This window comes from Protopterus annectens, chromosome 8.part0 (genome assembly GCF_019279795.1).
Source record: "Protopterus annectens isolate FY-2018-M chromosome 8.part0, PAN1.0, whole genome shotgun sequence".
NCBI lineage: Eukaryota > Metazoa > Chordata > Ceratodontiformes > Protopteridae > Protopterus > Protopterus annectens.
The window spans coordinates 1,301,462,258-1,301,483,202 of record NC_056741.1 but is presented as its reverse complement, the minus strand read 5'-3'; the positions used below and the strand labels follow the sequence as shown (position 1 = coordinate 1,301,483,202).

Below are 20,945 nucleotides of genomic sequence, written 5' to 3'. Positions count from 1 at the left end.
GGAATGAATTTGGAAAGTTAATGAAATTTATTGTAGTCACAATTTTTGATATTTATTAATATTGTAATTTTGAATATAAGAGTATTTATTCCATGTTTGTATTTTTGTAACACATATATAAGTAATTTTGTTTAAAATTAAATAAGTTATTCTTTAAAATGATGAACAAAGGAAAAAAAGAACAAAAGGAAAAAGAATATTATATTTGAAGTTTTTGTAAAAATATGTTTCAGTGTTGAATGAGTTAAAAATGTTTGAAATAATTAATTGTTTAATTGATTGATTGATGCATATATAAAAGAACACTGAAAATATTTGAATGTGTCCCATTGAAGGCGAATAGCTGAGGTACCAGGACAGACTGAATAAAGATGGATTAATGCCACTTCTGTGTTCCTTCTCTGAGTGTTTCATGGTGTATTCTGAAGACTAGTCTAAAACATGGCAGATTACATTGTGTGCAGACTTTTGTATGGTAAGAGTATGCAGTTTTAAAGTAGTAGTATCAACAGCAGCTTTGGGGACTCAACCATTTTATCAGATGACCTGAAAGTAAGCAGCAACAAAGGCTCGTGTTATGCTTGGGATGTATAAAAGCTGAGACGGCACCCTTAGAAAACAAGTAGCTATTAGTCATTAAAAGAAGAGCTAAGAAAACCTCATCTAAAATGTGTATGCTCTTTTGGAGGCTTTGTCTTTGCAGGAACATATGATGGTGGCTTTTCAGAGGAGGCCATCAAAAATAACTTTTCATGTTGTAAGCTTTAAAATTGAAACTTGTATATGGAGTGAAGACCAATATATTGTGAAACTGTTCAGTTGAGGCCAGTAGACCTACTTGGCAATTCACAGAGTGTTTATAAATTAATCCCAGATTTTGTGATCTATGAGTGAGTTATATTAACTGGAGTGCTGGGAGCTTTGCTTCTTATAATACCATTAACATAGTCTGCTGCTTTTTGTTGAGAAAAACGTATTAATTTAGTGACCTAATTATCCTAGTTTCCTTGTTAAAGTACAATTTTTAACATATTCACTCCAGTGGAGCCCTAGAGGTTTGTTCTGTTAATGCCCAATGATTGCATCCTGAGCTTTTTGATAAAATCAAGTTACAGCCTTCCTTTTCAAATGCAATTTCATCTCTCTGCTGACGTAAATAAGGGTTAGTAAAGAAATATAAATGTCATGGCGTTCAGAACAAACAGATCTTTACAGTAGTAGTAGTATTCATTCGATTTTAGGTCTGAAATTGGATTTTGTAAGTCATAATAAACACAGTAAATATTAATTTTGTAATATTCCGTAAATAACTTGCAATATAACCACCCGGGTTACAGGCATACTCTCAGCAGCATTTTGTTCATCCTGCTGAGAGCTTTATGCAGATCTCTCTGAGTTACACTGTTGAGATATTTAGATAAATATGAAAATTCTGACAATATAAATAGTATATGAAAAACAATGAATAACTCTTAAGCAGCACTAGATAGGTCAAATATCAGTGTATGTGTGTTGCACATCTTGTAATCTTTAAGTTGAAATCTTTCAATAGCTTATATGAGGTATGGTTTTGAAGTTATTAATGCAAATAAGATCAGACTGTATTAGATGCGTAGAGGTGTGAGTAGGAAGTTACTGCAGATGCACCTGAAGATGTCACTAGGCTGTAATGAGCTAAAAGGGCTTCTTAAAAGAGAGAGATTTACGCTTAATGAATATAATGAATTTGGCATTAGTGTGTGATAAAACATGAGCTGTTGAATGAAGACTGCGTTGTATGTGTGGGTATAAGGAAAAAAAAAAACATTTTTGTGTGTATCCTTCACTGCTACAGTTATCATTGTTTTTAAATTTTGCTGTTCCCTTTGACCTTTGGGATACAGGTTAAACAGCAACAATACTGTTTATTTCTTTCTGCTTTCCTTTAATACTTCTGGTGTTGTAGTGTGCCTAACATGACTACTTATTGGATGAATCCCCTTTTTATGAATGAGTGGCACTTCACTGGGACAGACACTGTGCATCAGTCATTAGTGGAAGTGTTTACAAGAAGCTCTGTAGGCATTTTGACAGCCCATAACAGGACACTGACAATATAATTCTGTAGCTTCCCCAAACCATGTATGTGTATTGATGCCTTCTATGCATGCCTGTTGTATTCTGTGTATATGCAAGGCACATCTTCTTTAGGAGTGTGGATAAATTCTTCAGTTCTCCAGCATTAGAGAAAGCAGTCTTGCAGTTCTTGTCCATGTCCTTTCTAGAGTACAGCAGGCCAATGACTCTTTGTTACACTTGTTCCTGCCCCCAAGTTGCTAGACAGACCTAGGTTTCCAGCAGCTTTCTGTAGAACCATTTATCTGTTTTAGCAGGAACTAATTGGTGTGATAAATTCATGTAAATTGAGAAGTCGGATGTTAACAGAGGACACCTCTTACAGACAGTTGGTTAACAGATCTGTTATAAAACACTGTTCTCAGTTCCATGTTAAACTGTTTACTTTTGCTTTATAACTATATGTTTTCATTTCTACAGATTTGGAGAAGGAGTTTGTAAAGTTTCGGCAGAAAGTAAAAGATGTTCTTCCTGGCAGCAATTGGACTCCCTTCCATGTCACACCAGGACTGCCCCCTGAGCGGGCAGACATTGTGATTGTTGGAGGTGGTGTAATGGGATGGTCTATTGCATACTGGCTAAAGAAGAAAGAGATGATCCGAGATGCAGTCCGTGTGGTTGTGGTGGAAAGAGATCCATCTGTAAGTTTTTACTGAGACCTTTTTCTTTTGAATAAAGAGAAATTAAAAGTAAGTAAAAGTGGTCAAAATCTGGGCAACTTAAGTGTAGTCTGTTTCAGGAGACACGTTTTTAGCTTATCTCTAAATATGTGCTTGAGGAGTCAATACCAACATAGTCTAGTCCAACGTAAGTGATATCTCCTCCACTTTTATGCCCAGTTATTGCTCATGACACTTTATAAATTTGTAAGTTGACATACAGATATATGTATTGCTCTTACCTCTGAGTTCTGACTTACATTTCAGACTTTTTTTTGTTGTTACCACCTCTGAATTTTCACATTTTTTTAATGCACATTTGTTGTGACATGTAATCCCTTTTAAGATGGCAGGGTTGAGAGTGGGTAAAATGTATGAAGGATCAGCATACTGCAGGTAACTATGATCTTTTTTATGCAAAAATAAAATAAATTAATAGAAAACATGTCACAAAATATCATATGTGTAGGAAGAAAGGTGCAAAATATAGTAAAATTGATAAAACATTCTTTAGTAACTTGATGGATATGTACCTCACTTCCTGGAATATCAAAGCTGCATATATCCTCCCATAACTATTACCAATGTTTGAATGTGAAAACTTAAAAATAAATTCACTAACTGAATTTTAAATTCATATTAATTTTGTAATGAGCAGTAAGGATATTTAAATATGAATAACAATTACACATTCTTTTATCAGGAATTTTACAAGTTTTAAATTTGTTTGAAGTAGAAATTGATTCCCATGTCCTTTTTCAGATTCCATTTGAAAACAGAATACATTAATTTCATGTTTTTTCACTGTCTGGAAGTGAGTTATTATTATTATTATTATTGTTATGAACACAAGAAATTACTTCATCTAGGGTCCAGTTTTAAAAGACTTGCTTTCAGTGTTAAGTGACCGCTTAGACTGAGAGCAGGTCTTTTGGAATCTGGCCCACAGTGTAAGCCCGTTTATAGATAGCCCTTACACTGAATTACGTTATTTACACTGAGAACAAGTATTTTGTAATCAGGGCAGGCTTACACTGAGACAGTCAACTCTTTTGAAATCTGGCCCCCAAAGAGTCAGAAGTTCTTTGTTGAGTACACAGAAATATTTTTGTATCTGTTAGGCTGTACAGGATAAACCTAAATGTTATTTTTCAGTTTTTTTCCAACATTTATTTTATTATATTTTCAAAGACTTATTGTACAATCCATAAAAGAAAGAAAAAACAAAATGACAACCTTATGAATGAATACACCTTGATATGTCAACAACAAATAATTGCCTTTTAACATCATATCTTAAGATTTCAAATTATGATTTGTAAGGAAGCAGGTCACAGGTATATTCAGTTAGACCGTTACAATTATAAAAAGGTGTACATTTGGAAATAAGTGGTAAATAAAATAATAATTCTAGTCAAACTATATACAACTATTTACAAATAGTGTTACTCTGTGTTAAAATAGTAAATGGTCATTAAATTACTAAGAAATCAGGGAGTCAGAGACTTTCACCTGTTTATCAAGAGGAACAAACTTCCAAAATAAGTAGGGATAGGTTGATACATATGTTCATGCTATAATTTATTTCAAAATGTGTTCAAGGATAAGATTCCAAAATTTTTGATATTTCACTCATTTGATTCTATTTCCTATAATCAGCTTGTGAGATGTGATGTATTTAGAGGCCATGTTAGTAAAATCCTTTCACTCTGTTTTTATCCTATCTAGCCAGTTTTTGGGTGATATAAAGTTTTTATAAGGAGCTAACAAGCTTTTTGCTTTACCACAGAGATGCAAGTTAACCTGATAAGCTTAATAATGACTTATTAGTTTTAATAAGAGGTTTTCTCCCAGCAGTTCTATGCACCATTTTTGTTTTATCCAAATAAAATATCAGTTCAACAGTAGTAGACCTGAGACAGGCATTGAGAATAGTTGACAGCCATCTTGTATGAAATTGGAAAATGATCCTTTTTGAAGCTGGTAGTAACATCAAAAATACGTTTTTTTTGTTACTATTTTCTTTGATTGTTGACCCCATCCCATACCTCTCAACTGTACAGATTTTCACAGAATGTCCAGATTTTTGCCTTATATTTTTGGCCTGTTTTTCATAAAATTGTGGTTTTATGGCAAATTTGTGGCAAATCATTAGAAATTGAAGTTAGAAAATAATGACAGTTGAGTTTCAGACTTTGTACCATTCAGAAAACTCATGTTAATATAAAATCTGTTATTCTATCAACCTTCTAAATTTGTAAGAGCACTTTTACTTATGGCTTTGTCCATATTTCGTGCTCTAAAAGGTCGAGAGGTATGCTCCTCCCCTTTGGTTGCTTAGGACATTTGCATTTTGCATTCCTTACTGCATTTGAGTCTTCAGAGTTATGAGTGTAAAATCCATCACGCTAGTCTGTAGGGTCTTCTTCAGAAAACTGCTGATGACCCTCTTGGTCTGTATATGGCATTATGAATCCTCATGGGATGTACCCTTTTCTACCTTTGATTTTTGAGCTGTTGTAGTTTAAACGCATCAGTTTGCAGACTCCACTTCATCTCCTTTGCATTTATACTCCTTGGCTGTTATAACAGTGCCCTCTTAGAATTCTAACAGCCGTATGAACATAAACATTAGCTGCTCTTTAGCTTACTAGCTTGCTTATTCTTAGGTTGGTGCCATTACCATAAATTACTTCACCTCCAGCAGCTCACCTTTCTTTATTTGGTTTCGGTCTTATCTTGTTGTGGATGCAGGTAAAAAAAAATAATTATCTGCAACAGCTTATGGTACCTTGCAGTCACTGTCCTTTCTACCAAACATTGCCTTTTCCTTCTTGGAGGATTCTCCCTTCACATCTTTACTTCCAGAATATTATGTCCTTCCTTCTATTATTCCACTGTCTAAGCTTGACTGTCATAGATGGAATACAGAATATTGTGCTCCTGAATTGTCCTTCCTTCACACTAATCAAGATAAATACACTCCTGCTTATATTGATACATAAAGTATTGCTGTGCTAGAATGCTTCCAATTTTCTACTAGAGAAAGCAATGGGTTGTAGGCTTATTTGTACACTTTATAACAGTAGTATAGAAAGAAGCACATTCATTTAATTGCTGAGCTTTGTAAGATTCGTTGCTGTGTATGTAATATTTTATTACTTAATTTGCATAAAAAATGTACATATTTGTAATTACTACTTGCTAAGCACTACTTCTGCAGTTGTTTATAGCATAGTAATGTCTTTAGCTCTGTACTGATTTTTATCCTTCTTGAACCAACTAGCTGCTGTATTTGCTTAATAATTTTACGGTAACCAGACTCCTCTGTTTCCAAGGCTGAACCTCTGCTAGCTGACTGGATATTTATGAGTCACTAAACTCTTCTTCTCTTGTTTTTATCTTTTCTGTCTAGTTAATTAAAGGCTTGCTTCATCAGCATAGCACTTTTTTTCTGCCTATCTCCACCACCCCCATTTGATCGTTAACCAAAACACACACACACACACACACACACACACACACACACACACACACACACACACACACACACACACACACTCTCTCTTTCTCTCCCACTCTTGTCTTTCTTGCCTCCCACTTATTTTTCTGCTACACGTCCTCTTCTCTTTTGGTGTATGCAACAGTGCTGCCTCTTGAGTTGTTGGTCCTTGGGCCAGTTTCTGCTATTGCCATTTTTCTCTCAAGAGCTCCTGTCCCTGTGCCACATGAATATTTGTCGTTGGCATTGGCACTACACATTTCTTAAATGTATGCTTAAATTGATCTATTCAGGGTGGCTACTAATGACATTTGTTTAAGGTAGTATGTAGAAGTAAATAGTGTTTAGAAATGATCCACTATATAGGTTATATACACAGTAGACCATTGTGGAGCCAAGTGTATCTCCTGTTTCAGGAATACCACTGTTTTCAGTGCACTGACAATCTTTTTCTCTACTTTGTTGTCATACCCTCCCAACCACTGTCATGCTTCCTAAGTCATATTATTCATTCCTAGTTATTCTACCTCTTCTTGTTGGAGCCTGTAATTATACTGTCTTACATCTGCAACCACAATATATACCCACGAGAATGTATAGGCTAGAACCTGTACTAATACTGTGTTGCATACTTGTCCATCTTGGATCTCAAAATTCTATATCCTACGACCACTTCCATTTGTCAGGAGGAAAACATCTCATGGAAAGTATAAAATCCTATCTTTCATTCCAACAAAAAATGTCGATAAAAATAAGCAAACCTTCATCTTATTATGGTAAAGTGATATATAACCATAGGGTCTATATTAAAATCTCGAAGTCTGGCAATATTGAATACGATATTGTCGACATGAGAATACCGATAGTGCACTACATCGAACGTTTAAACGGAAAATCTCCGTAGGGGGAGATTTTCATTTACTTCAGTGTAGTACGTTCTCAGAGTTTCGGAGTTGGTATATTTAAGTAGGGGTGTGGGGGAGGGGTGCAGGGGGGCTTGTCCCCTGCCTACACACTATTTAGTTTTTTTTTTTTTAATTTAGTTTTTTTTGGTTTTGATGGTTTAAGACTTTGATCACTAAAGTTTGATCTTTAGTGATTCAAAGTTTTAAACCTTCTAGATTATAATATAGACCCATAACCAGATTCTGTCCCACCTCTAACCAATACCAAGCTGTCTTCAAAAATGCTAAAAAGTTCATTTAGCCAGGATGTCAGCAACTGGCTGAAAGTGGACAGGCTGAAAGTTTTCATAAATGGCTTCATTGTGTGTTCCAAATTCCATTTACATTTTATATTCCTGAAAATCAGTACAGAATAAAAGGATGAGCAGAACACAGTGAAGGATGGAGTGCTGATATGGACATACTGAACTGGTATTGAATCTAAACTGTGCATCTGGTGTGTGCAGTTTACATGCTTTGAACTTTTGAGTATTCTGTTAGTAGGCTGTACAATACAGCTTGTGTATTCACTCAGAAAGCTTTTACCTCACGTCTGTGAAATAAGTTCTTTCTTTGCAGACAAAGTAGACTCCATTAAACTAGAGTTTGTGTCGGAGAACTGACAGAATGGACTTGATGATAAGCTTGATGGTCTTGACTTTAAGAAATTTTTGCAGTTTTCAGTTATGCATTCCAGAACTTGCGGGCTTGATCTGTCATAGCTGGAGTGCTTATATCCTCCCTGGAGGTCCTGAGCCCTCTTCTATTCAGAATTTGGTCAGTACTCTTAAAGGATGGATATTTTTCAGTCTGTTTTAGAGAAGTCTTGATTTAGAATGATTCTCAAGAATTCTACCTTGGAGCCAAACACTCTGGAGAGTCTCTGAATTTCTCTTCACTATAAATGTTTATCAAGAAAGTGACATGTAAGCAGATTTGAGTAGTGTTTGATTCTTGGGCTCTCTGGGATCCATTTCACTCCGAGCATTGAGCTCACGACAGCAGTGAGGCAGTCCTCACTCAAGTGCTTAATGATTTTTTAAGTTGGTACTGTATCTGAGGTGTTGTTCTGTACTGGTCCTCCTTGACTTGTCTGCCACCTTTGTCATGGTTGACCAGTCAGTCTTTCTGGAACATTTGAAGGCTTACTGTGGAATATCCGGTATGGTCCGTGTTTAGTTGTTTCCCACATCTCATGGCACATTCAAAAGGGTGGTGCCTGAATGCAAATTTTCTTTTGCTTACCATCTTAGTTGAGGGCCCTGCAGAATTGCACTTTGGGTCTGAATATTTTTTTTTTCTGTTTTTTTGTTGGCTGACTTTGTTAAGAGGAATGGTTTACAGTATGTCAGTTGTGCTGATGACATCCTGTTTCACCTATTTTTGTTTTCTTGGGAGTTCATGTATTATGTAGACCTACATGAGAACTGTTTTGAGGACACATTTTCTTACATTTTTTAATGACCTTAAACTGTACTTGTTCAAGACTGTTGACTTGGTCTTTCATGCCACCTAAACATTCTCCACAGTTCAGGTCCTTATCCCTTGTATTGTCTATGGAATCCTAACTTGCAGTTTTTATGTCCAAAGTACATAACATCTGAACTGAAGTGAAAACATTTTTTTTCAAGAGCATTTGTTGTTGAAGAAATCTTTATATGAAAAAGAGGTATGGCTTGTACTGAAGCATTACATAAAGAAGCTGTCATAATTTCATTTTCAGCCAGTGAAATGTTGATTTTCTCTGTTTACAGAATTAAGTACTGTAATATTAAGGTAGTTGCCATTTGCCTTTCTACCCCTTTGAAGTGGCAGCTTTCAGTTATTCTTGATGGAACAAAATTGACAAACTTCTACATTTTGCAGGCTGGTGATGGACTATAGGGTCTATAATTTTAAAGAGTAGAGTTTTGAACTCTTAACAAAACATTGCTTTGTTACCTTTTTATTATTATTGAGTAAAATATAATGGCCCAAGAAAGGCTTTTACATGCCTGTAGTAGTTCAGATAAATAGTATTGCTGAGTCTGTTTTTGTAGCGCACCCATAAAGCCAGTAACTCCTGTTACTGTCACTGCAACTAAACAGAGGTGAAAAAAACTAATTCCTAATATCCGGGCCATATCTTATAGGACCCCCCCCCAAAAAAAAAAAATATTATGTCCATATAGCAGTCCCCATTTCATGGTGGTCATTTTGGGGTGTAAGTAATTGAACTATAAGAAGAGATGCACAATGATTGTTGATGCATTAGTAGTACATAGAATATCAAGACATAATGAAAATTATATGTATTTTTTCAGATTTAGTTGAAGTTTTCCTTTAAGCTGCAGGAAAGCATAGTTAGTTTGCTGTTGTTTTAGAAAGCTTTTAAGAAGCTTCCTTAGCAAATTAGCCTACAGCTACTGTAATCCAGATGCAGGTATCCCATAGAACAATATAGCGGAGGAATTTAATATATAGTATTCATTTATATACTACTGAATACTACAACTGCTTCTCACTGTCTCCTGACAACCTTGACTGATCATGTGGAATATCTCAAAGCCTTGTCCTTCCAGCCTGTCATGAAACTGCTTTGTAGAATCACCTTCATTTCTTTTCTGGATCAGAGATCCTTCTACCAAAATACTTCTACCTTGCTGAAGAAGCTAAACACGTATGTTGCTTGGATTTTAAACCATAGTTTTGAAAACAGACTATGAAAATGGAACATTGTGTTCCTCTTTATAAAGTAGATCTTGCAGACATCTTTAGCTTTAGCCTATGTTGAACTTTTGAAATGGCTTCCTTATGTCTTGGAAGTGTACTATGGCAGCTCGGTGGTAAATGAAAGTAGTTCTGAAGCAGTTTTTTGCAATTCTTTTTTGTAGAATGTTAACGTCAAAAATGTTTATTTGATTGGAAGTTGATTGGAAGTTCATTTGTGTAAATGTTATAATGTGTGAAATGCCACATGGTCAAATGACAGTGCTGTAATTGTTGAGTCATGAATACTAGAATTAGAGTCTGGGGGGTGTGGGTTGTAGGTAAAAGGGTTTGGGAGTTTTCGTTACATAGTGTTTAGCTTTAGAGTTGTGTGTTACTTTCTATGTACTGTCATTTCAACAATATGTATTTTGGACTGTTGGATTTTCAACCATTTCGACTGAAGCATATTGTTTGTAACCAAGCATACTGTGTGACTTTGAGTAAGTTAATTAACCAGACATTGCACTGGGGCAATTGAGAATTTGAACTAGGCTCCTTAATGGTTTCATTATGAACTTGAGGGAGAGGAGGCAACTGCCATTTGAAAAGCACTTGTTTCTATAGAAACAAAGTGTGTTCTGTTCATTTTTCGCTAATAATAAGTGTTCCTAACTTGAAGCCAGAGTTTTGGACTGTTCACAATTAATTGAACAGGATTTGTTATTTACAAGGAGGTAAACACAAAATGATAAAAATCAATAGACATCTTAAGAATAAACTTATCTAGACTGCATTTCTCATAACTCTATAAAAGTGACTTGCCTCACAGTTGTCTTGCAGTCTGGTCTTTCAGTCTTAGATTCACAATTTCTAAATGAATCTCAGTCACCTGACAAATTATAGACACACACACACACACACACACACACACACACACACACACACACACACACACACACACACACACACACACACACACACACACACACACACACACACACACACACTGTCTCTCTCTCTCTCTCTCTCTCTCTCTCATTTTGAGGAAAATCAGTACAATTATTTCCTTTACTAGAATTGTACCTGTGCATTGCAACATTAAACCATTCCATCTTTTTTATTACAGTTAAGAAGCAGAACTGCCTTCTAGTATTGCAGTTTTCTGTATTGCTAAACAGAGACTTATTGTTCACTTACATTAGCAGAATCTGCGCAGAATTTTGTCAGCTGTAATACATATGCTGATTGTGGATACATTTGTTAGTTATGAGGAAATATTATTTAAGAGTACATCATGCACTTTTCTCCTTTGATATACACTAAGTCATAATGTCAGCAAATAGTACAGTGGTAGAAATTCTGCTTTAGAGCAAGCCTGAGAACAGAAGAATAGCAGTCAATATCACGAATATACAGCTTGGGGAAATTTTAACAGATGTATGCAGATACTGTGTCTAAATCTTTGAACAACATACGAAAGAATGGATTTGAAAATGGTAGAGAAAGGACAGAAAAACTCAGAGGATGAGTGGAAGGGAGAGGGAGGTGATATCCCAGATGGTGAGGGAGCATAGGTTCATAGGTTCATACTAGTCTATCTGCCCTAGGGCATTTATAAGCGTAGCCAGAGTGTGTTTGGCTTTCGCCACCCATTTTAAATGAATTTTGCTATGCCCCTTTTCGAGGTTAGTATACTGTGCCTCTGTCTAACAGTGACACAGAAGTGATACCCAGGGTAAACCTACGATCTTCCATCTACTCATCAAGATTCCTCTTGAAGAGAGTCAATGAGGGACTCTGTCTAACCTGGACTGGGATTCTATTCCAGAGTGAAGGGAGCCTCTGGGTTATGAATCTGTCCCTCCAGCATGTCCTATTTATTTCAGTGCTGAGGTTCAAGTCTCTCGAGCGCGTAGCTCGATGGGATTTGGATTTTCTGAGGTGCAGCATGTCCATTAATTCTGGGTTGGACATGGCTTTATACATCAGGCACAGATCGCCTCTGAGCAGGTGGTATGCCACTGAGTAGAGCTGGAGTTTATTTAACCGGGCAGCATATGGCATCTATTCGAGCCCTTTGATTCTCTTGGTGAGGTACTTTTGGGGTCTTTCCAGTTGCTGCAGGTATCTGGTAAGGTACATCCCAAAAGGGGCATTGTACTCAATTATGGGCCTGATGAGGGATGAGTAAAGAGGCACGATGACCTCCCCTGGTCTAGATGTGAATCCCTTCATGCTTAGGTGGGCTATATAAAATGTTTTTCTAACTACTTTTTGGCCACGTGGTTTTCAAATGAGAGATTGCTATCAACTTGGGTCCCCAGGTCCCTAATTACTTCTTCCGTACTTAATGGATTACCACCTATGTGGTAATATGTGGGCACTTTGTTTTTGCCAAAAGGGGAGGACTATACACTTTTTAGTGTTTAGCTTGAGGCCATGGCTCTGGCACCAGTTGTCTGTTTCTATGAGGCCCTTTTGTAGGATGCTTGTGTCGGCTGGAGAGTCAGTTATGACGCCTAGTTTGCAGTCCTCTGCGAACTTGGTCAGCCACAGTCCTTCCGTGTTGGCCTGTACCTCTGAGAAATGTATACCGAACAAGAGAGGTCCCAACACTGAGCCTTGTGGGACGCCACTTGTAACTGGTTTGGAGTCTTTCATGGCTCCAGCAATTCTAACCATGTGGGTTCTGTCCTTGAGCCAGTTTGCAACCCATCTAGTGACATAAGGATTTATATTTAAGCTGGTGAGCTTATCTATAATGCCCGAGTGGGGTATTGTATCAAAGGCTTTTGCGAGGTCCAGGTAGGCTGTGTGGACCACCTTCCCCTCATCAATGGCCTTGGTGACTGTTTCAAAGAAACCAACCAAGTTTAAGAGGCAGGATCTTTCCTTAACAAAGCCGAACTGGGTAGGATCCAGTGTCTGTAGGTCCCCAATATCTTTATTTATGAGGTCCATGATGATCCTTTCCATAGCTTTGCAGACCAAGCTAGTCAGGTTTATGGGGCGATAGTTTCCAGGATCTGTTGAGGCACCACCCTTGTGGAGAGGGACCACTGTTGCTGTACGCCACTCTTTGGGTACATATCCTGTAGTAAGGCTGAGATTGAACAGTAGTTTTATGTTTGGGTTTAGCTCTTCTTGGAGTTCATGTAGGACACAGCCTGGGACACTGTCTGGTCCCATTGATGCTGTGTTTTTTGCTTTGGAGAGGGCGGCTCTTACCTGAGCATCTGAGATGTCAAGGGGGCAGCACTCTGCTGGGATAGATATTTGCCCTTTTGGTGGGGAGGGGGGAAAAGAATGACAAGGTTAGAACCCAGGACCCTTTGCATCATAATCAAAGTACAGAACCACTAAGCCATGACAACATGTGGAAGCTAATAAAGCAAACAAATATGGTAAAAGGGGACTAATTGAGCTGATTAATAAGCAAAAACATGCCTAAAAGTTGTTAGCTAGGTATTTATAGATTAATTCCTGATTAGGTATAGAAGATAGTGGGAGATTGAGAAAAGTTTTTATACAACAATAAAAATATATATAGAAGGGATGATACACAGCTATGATGGTTAAAACAAATTTAATGAAGGCTAGCGCTTTCACATCCAAAACCAATTCTTCTTCAGAGCATATACACATTTAATTACAAAAGCCTTATATATCCTCAACAATTTCAAAATACATTATAGAGCTCACTCAAACTAATAGAGTTTACCTATCAGCAAGTTAGAAAAGATGGGTGTGTACACTTACATCATCAAAAGAGCCAATCTGAACAGATACAACATTGGTAGACTGCTGACATGTGACAAAGTTACAATCAACTTGGAATAACAGTCTGTTCATAAATCTAATGTAAAGGTGTTTTTATGTAAGGTTTAAGCAGAATGTTCCCATTCAAACCAGGGAACTTGTCTGCACACATTCTAATTATGCATCTCACTTCATGCTGCTCTGTAACATTTTTAAAATCACCCATCTGCAAACTTCAGTTAGGCACTCGAGCATCATAAATATAAACTTGTGTGTAGACCCACATTCTAGTACATGTATAGCCAAGGCACTTTTCTCTTCTTCCCTCCCACGTATAGCTGCAAGATGTTCCCTAATATGCTCACATAAGGAGCGATTTGTTTTGTCTATGTAAATCTGTTAACATAATTAACAAGAGGCAAGATGTATAGCGTTTCCAGAAGAACAATTAGCTCTAACATTAAATCTAAATATTTGATTCATTGTTGGATGTGTGAAACTATTAGAAACGCAAAGACTTTAATATCTAAATTAGACTGAAGTTCATCTTTATTATAACCTAAAAGTCTCTTTAGTGATTTATTATTCCTAAAATGAAATGACGGCTCCTTGTCTACTATGTCTTTCAGTTGTTTATCAGTAGTTAAGATAAACCAATTCTTCTTAATGATTTAACAAAGTTAATGAAACATATGTAGATCTCTCTTTACATCTAAAAATAGATGTGGAATGCAATATTTATCTTGAACTGAAGTTGTGAAACCTCTTACCTTTCTAATTGCTATTAAATGCCTCCAATCCTTCTCGCACACATTCCAGAAAGTTTCAAGCATAGCATTCAAATCAGGTACATATGAGCTAAGTTTTCTAAAAACAGAATCATTAAAGTCACCTTTAAATAATGGCTTCAAGATAACATTTCAAGCGAACATCCTAGCATCCAGAATAGTGGAAATATAGTCCATACCACAAGATGGAATAAACTAAAGGCCCCTTGCCAGTACTGCAGTTTGTAATCCAGTTGTTTAGAAGAAATATTAAAAACTAATGAGCTTGTCTCTGTTACCACATGTGCTTGATGTTCTGATAAGGGCCTTGATCTAGTGGTAGTAGCCTCATCTTCTTTCCTCTGCTCATAGATTGATGCTTGCGTGTCCTTTCTAAGTTCCTGATTGGCAATGGGGAGAAGAAAAACCTGCTGTGATTTGGAAGAAACAGGCTCTTTTTTTATGGATAACTGATTGATTAACAGATTGCATTTAATATTACCAAATTCATCCCAGGCTGATATAAGCCTAGTACTGAGCAACATTTTACCTTCTCCAAGGGTGATGCCATAATACAGACAAAAGATGACTGACTTTTTAATAATTGGCTTAGTTTCTGGAGTCATTCTAAGGGGGTGCAGTATTTGTCAGCATGGAAGGAGATGGTTAACAGACCACGCTGCTTTGCCAGGGATGGTCTGTACCTCTCCCCTCTAGGCTCAGTCAAAAGCAAAAACATCTAAAAGTATTACTGCTCAGTGCTAGGAGTCTAAACAAAAAAAAAAAAACTCCACTTCCTAGAAGTTCTCTTCACCTTAGAGAATGTTGACATCTGTGCAGTCACCGAGACGTGGTTTACAGCCTCAGAGAGCACATTGACAGTGCAAGGTTATAATGTCTTACAGACATTTAGACCAGCTACTATACAGTTAGGGACTAAACGTGGAGGTGTCTTGAGTTACATCAAAAATAAATATACCTCAAGGCTGGACAAACAGAACCATGCACTTGAAGTTCTCCATGTTCAAATCACCATAGGCAAAATGTAATACCACTTCCTTGCAAGCTATAGGTCCCCCTCTATGAGCCAGAAAACTCACACCATGTATTTAAACTTATTAGAAACACTCACCATGTTATTTATTGCAACTTTAATTACCCCAGTATTAATTGAGGATCCTGTATGACACCAAATGTTCAGTCACAGAGATACCTGTATTTTGTAAACACAGACTCCCTGGACCAGATTGTCAGTACATCAACAAGGGGTGCAAACATACTGGATCTGGTGCTAACTAATATGGGAGAGTGCTGCACATCCCCTAGTATAATGTCTTCCTAAGGTCAGACCACAAAATGGTCTCCTTTGAACTAAAAACAAAACCTGGTCCCAGCTAACCCTGGTATATTCAGGAGCTACTCTAAGGCTAACTTCCTGCTATTAAATGATAACCTGGCAAAAATATAAGCACCAGTAAGCCCTGAAAATACTGCTGCCTATGCAGAACTGTTCACAGAAACCCTATACAAGCATGTTAATAGCTGCACAGAGGCAGCTGTACCCACCAGGAAGAAGTACTGAATAAGTAAAAAAAACAAGCCCCCCCCCAGTGGAATCGCAAACTCAGTAGTCTGTATAACAGAAGGAAGAAACTCATGGAAAAAATTAGGAGGTGCAACACCCAGCAGGATAAAAACACTCTCATCAAACTAAACAAACCACTCCAAGGACAAATAAAGTCTATGAAAGCCAAATTTGAGGTAAGTTGGCCTCCACAAGGCATTCTTTAGCTATGTTTACAACCTCAAAGGCAGTACACAATTGTGTGCAGAGCTCATTGTAAATGGAGACACCTATACTGCCTAAGCCAGAAGGATATAGCAAACCTACTGGCTGACAGATTCAGCTCCAGCTTTACCCCTCTGTCCCAGTCAACCTTCCCTCAGAAAATGTCATCAAATATAACTCCTTAATGTTGTTTCTAAGGCCAAGGTCACTGCATCACTGGGCCCAGACAGTATCCCAGGATGCTTACTAAACAGCATGAAACATGACCTATTGGGCCCTCTAGCATTGCTATTTAACTCTAGCCTCCAAACAGGCTTCATGCCTCATGAGTGGAGAATCGCAACAGTCATCCCTCTGCACAAAAGTGGTCCATATACATACCCTGGAAACTACCGACCCATAAGTCTCATTAGTCTCATATGCAAAGTCATGCAAAGAAATATCATGGAAATAAGTAATGATATAGTAAACCTCCAGAAACAGGACCCAAAGGAGTTTGGCTTCATGAAGGGCAAGCATGCCTACTCAGCTTGATGGACTTCTTTGAGAAGGTCACCAAAGCAATGGATGAGGGCAGAATGGTTCATATTGCCTGCCTTGACCTAGCCAAGGTATTTGACAAAATACCCCACCCGGGCATTGTTGACAAACTCAAGAGGTTGGGTATATACCGTTATGTCACCCGGTGGATAGCCATCTGGCTCACAGACTGAACCAAGGAAGTTAGAACTGGGGAGTCCACCTCTAGAAAAAGGCCATTCACAAGTGGAGTCCCTCAGGGATCAGTCCTGGGACTGCTCCTTTTTGGCATTTACTTCTCTGAAGTTAAGGCCAATGTCAGTGGCCTCTGGCTGACTAAATTTGCAGATGATTGCAAATTAGGACCTGTCATTAAATCTCATATTGATCAAATGTTGGACCCGTCATTGAATCCCATACCAGCACAAATGTTCTCCAGGAAGGGCTGATGCAGACATACAGCTGGTGTCAGAGTCATGGACTAAAACTAAATGCCAAGAAATGCATTATAGTATCCTTCAGGAAGTCATCCATCCCTGATAACGGTCATATTGACAATGCATCCCTTAGAGCTGACCCAGTAGTCAGGGACTTTAGAGCACATGTAGACAGTAATCTAGGCTTTAACAATCATATGTCTACGGCAGTGAGAAATTCATTCTGCGTTGCAGAACTTATAAACAAAAGTATGGCGTCTAGGTCCAAGGAAGTCAGTGTTCCACTATATTTGGCATTCGTCAGACCTATCATTGAGTACAATGCCCCTTTGGTATCTACCTAACCAGGCATATCCAACAATTGAAGCAGCTACAGATGTTTTTCACTAAAAGAATACAGGGCGTAAGTAACATATACTTTGCAGACCACCTCAAGGCCCCACCCCTATATTCTGTCTTCTAAAGGCTACTGAGGGGAGATCTATGCTTGGCATACAGGGCATTGTCAGATCTCACTCTGATGGACCTCCTGTATATCTGCAAAACAAACAGCACCAGAATTACCCATTCTAAAGACTTTAAACCTTGCCTGTGATATAAATCTGTCCTGCTAGAGGGACATGTATGTATCCTAGAGACAACCCTGTCTCTGGAGCAGGCTCCCCAGCCATGTGAAGTTGAGTTCCTCCCTAATCAAATTCAAGTGCAGCTTGGACAATTGGATGGGGAACAGGAAATTAATCCCTGATTTGGCACCTATGTCTCTAATGGACACAGGCAGCCTGTAAATAGTTAATCTCCCAGGTCCCTGCATGTAAATGTTTTGTCTTCCAAGCCCCTGCTTACACTTATCAAGGTTACCAGAACTTGTCAGAGATTTGGGATGCATGACTAGGCTTTTGTGGTCATTAGCGTAGTAAACACCTATAAATCTATGAGAAGGAGTACTGCTAGAGATGTTAGAGTAAACAATAAAAAATGGGAAGAAGAAATTAGTCTGCTGCAGAACTGAACTGATGAGATGCCTTTTTAGAACACATTCAAAGGTGCTTATTATAAGAGTGAATCTCCAGTCTCAGTATAGCTTGTACTAACATTTATCTAAATGGATGGACTATGAAGAATCTCCAAAGTTGTTTTGGAAGATATATTGATGCACAGAAATTGGGCATTGGTTGAAGACAAAGCCCTAACTACTATATACCAGTTGACGACCCCACTGCAGCTTTTCCCATGTAAAATCCTGCGACCAAAATAAAGTTGAATTAACTTCTGGTTATTTCTGTTGTATCTTAATGATATATAGAATGTATAACAGAATTCAAAAGTAATACTTTGTTTTTATGTATAGTGTAGCTAGGTTATAGCTGATTATTCACGAATAATGTCAGAAAGCTAGCTTTTCTGCCAGTCATTTTGTTTCTGTTTTATGTTCTCTTCTCAGAAATAAGTGTATATTAAGAAAATCAGTGAAAAGAAGGTTTATAAATTATGCTGCACCAAATTGTGCAGCTTACAACTGGCCCATAAGTGACTGTAATTCTGAATTTGAACCCAAGTCTTTTTCAGATTGAAAGGTTCTAAATGTTTAAGGACCTCAAACATTCAAATGTATAACTAGTGTAGTACTCAAAAAAAATTAGTTTTAATTATAGAATATATTACTTTTGTGTTTTAGAAATCCAGAAATGGATATTTTAATGTTGTGGAACATTCTAAGGAGTTTCATTTTTAGGGGGTGGGTTTATAAAATACATAAGAATAAAACAAAGGCTGGAGAAATAAACTGTGTTCCCACACATGAAATGGTTCAGCAATGCCCATAGTTATGATGAAATGATAATATCATGTGTTTAGGTATTTGGATTAAAAACGAGTCTATAATGTCAGCTAAGGATATGTGGGAAGAGACTAAACAAAATCCAACACAAACATTGAGAAGTTGAAAGCTCTTAACTGTGGATATGGATAGTGAGGTACAAGTAGTGAAAATGTTTCTGGTCTCCTTTATAAGTTATACAGTTTAGGCATATTTATATCAATTAGAGGAAAAGTTGTGGACCATAATTTAATAAAGAATTAAAGGAATCTATCTGGGAGGGAAAGAAGGCAAGAATTGGGATAAGTTGTTTCTCCCAAAATAACAAGGTAACGTTACTAGATTTAAAGAGGTACTTTAGAGCTATACAATTAGTGTATTTGCATAGCACAAGCAGAAAACTACAAATCAAAGTGGAAAGAAAGTATGTTGACATTAAGGGGGGAGGTCACAAAATAAGAACTGAGTAGGATTTTGGATGCATGCACTTAAGATAATAGCAACAGCCGTACAGAATGGAGAAATGAGGGGTCCGAAGAGAGAGAAAAGGGGGACCAAATGGAGAGATGATAAATCAGCAAGCAAAGGAGAGTAATATTGCTGAAACTCAATTTATACTGAAGTGGTGGTGAGTAGCTTCATGAGGTGGACCCTGTTTTTCACTAAATCTCACAATGATGACACTGATATATAGACTGTGTTTTGTATAGCATATATCACAAAAAAGTAAGTTAAAAATAAAGATAGCTGGGTGCACAATATCCAGGATTAAAAAAGTGCCCAATCCTGGTAGGCACACTGGTGCCAGGACTGGAAAAAATGACAGTGTAGAAGCCTCAAGACACGGAAACATTCCTACAATGGGACTAGGCCAGGCTCAGGGGGATGATGGCCTCCTGTTGAAGAAGGAAGTAATAGTTCACAAAAATCACAAAAACTGATAGGCCAAAAAAGAGCCATAAAGATAAGAGTGGGCTGTTCATAGGATCATAGGAGGTTACTAGACTAATGGCCCTATGGCCCTTACAAGCCTAGCCAAGTTCAACCCTTGTTCCCAAGAGTGCCTGTTTGAAGCAGACCCAAAATCAGCACCTGGTGCCCCTGTACAAGAGGGACACAGGTGGAAACCATGGGGTGAATTTCTGGTTACCCATCCAATCGCCCAAATTGTGCTTAAAGAGGCCTAATGAGGTGCTGTGTTTAATTTGGAGAGGGAACCTATTCCAAAGGTGGGAGTCTGGTTAACAAATCTGTCTCGGCAGCAAGTTCTATTGATGTTGCATGCCAGGTTAAGGTCTTTAGCGCAAGTAGCATGTGTACAGTTTGACTTTCAGATGTGCAGCATTTCTAATAAAGCAGGGCCAGAGATAGCTTTAAATGTAAGGCAGAGGTCACCTCTCAGCAATCTGTAGAACACAGAATACAGAGACAGAGAGCTGAGCCTATCCACATAGGTTAGTTGCTTGAGATCCTGACTTGTCCTAGTCAGGAACCTTTGTGCCTCAGGTGCTTTGAAAGATATATACCAAAGGGGGCATTATACTCAGTTATTGGTCTGATGAGGGAAGAGTACAGGGCAGTTATGACTTCTTTTTTTCCTGGATACAATGCTCTTACTAATGAGGTGGGTCATATAGAAGGCCCTTCTTACCACTGTGGCAACATGGTGGTCAAATGTCAGGTTGCTGTCAACCTGTGTGCCCAAGTCTGTCACCATTGAGAGCATATTTAGCATGCTATTGCTGATGTGCTGTCTAGCAGGAACATTGTTTTTGCCAAAAGGGATAATGATAAAATTTTTTAGCATTGAGTTTGAGGTCATGATTTTGACAGTACTTGTTCATTAGGATAAGACCCCCTTTTGTAGTATGTGTACACCATTTGGAGAATTAAGGCAGCCCCCAATTTGCAGACATCTGCAAACCTTGTCAGCCACAAACCTTT

General features: G+C 37.8%; 1 protein-coding gene across 3 annotated transcripts in view; it reads left to right on the top strand.

Annotated features, from left to right (window-relative positions):
• The window catches only part of FOXRED1 (FAD dependent oxidoreductase domain containing 1), a 422,838-nt gene that overhangs the window by 20,996 nt on the left and 380,897 nt on the right, over positions 1-20,945 (top strand). For all 3 annotated transcript variants that reach the window (XM_044080822.1, XM_044080820.1, XM_044080821.1), the window contains one exon: positions 2,536-2,756. In XM_044080822.1, coding sequence (XP_043936757.1) covers positions 2,536-2,756 — 221 coding nt within the window. The remainder of the gene's footprint in view (positions 1-2,535; positions 2,757-20,945) is intronic.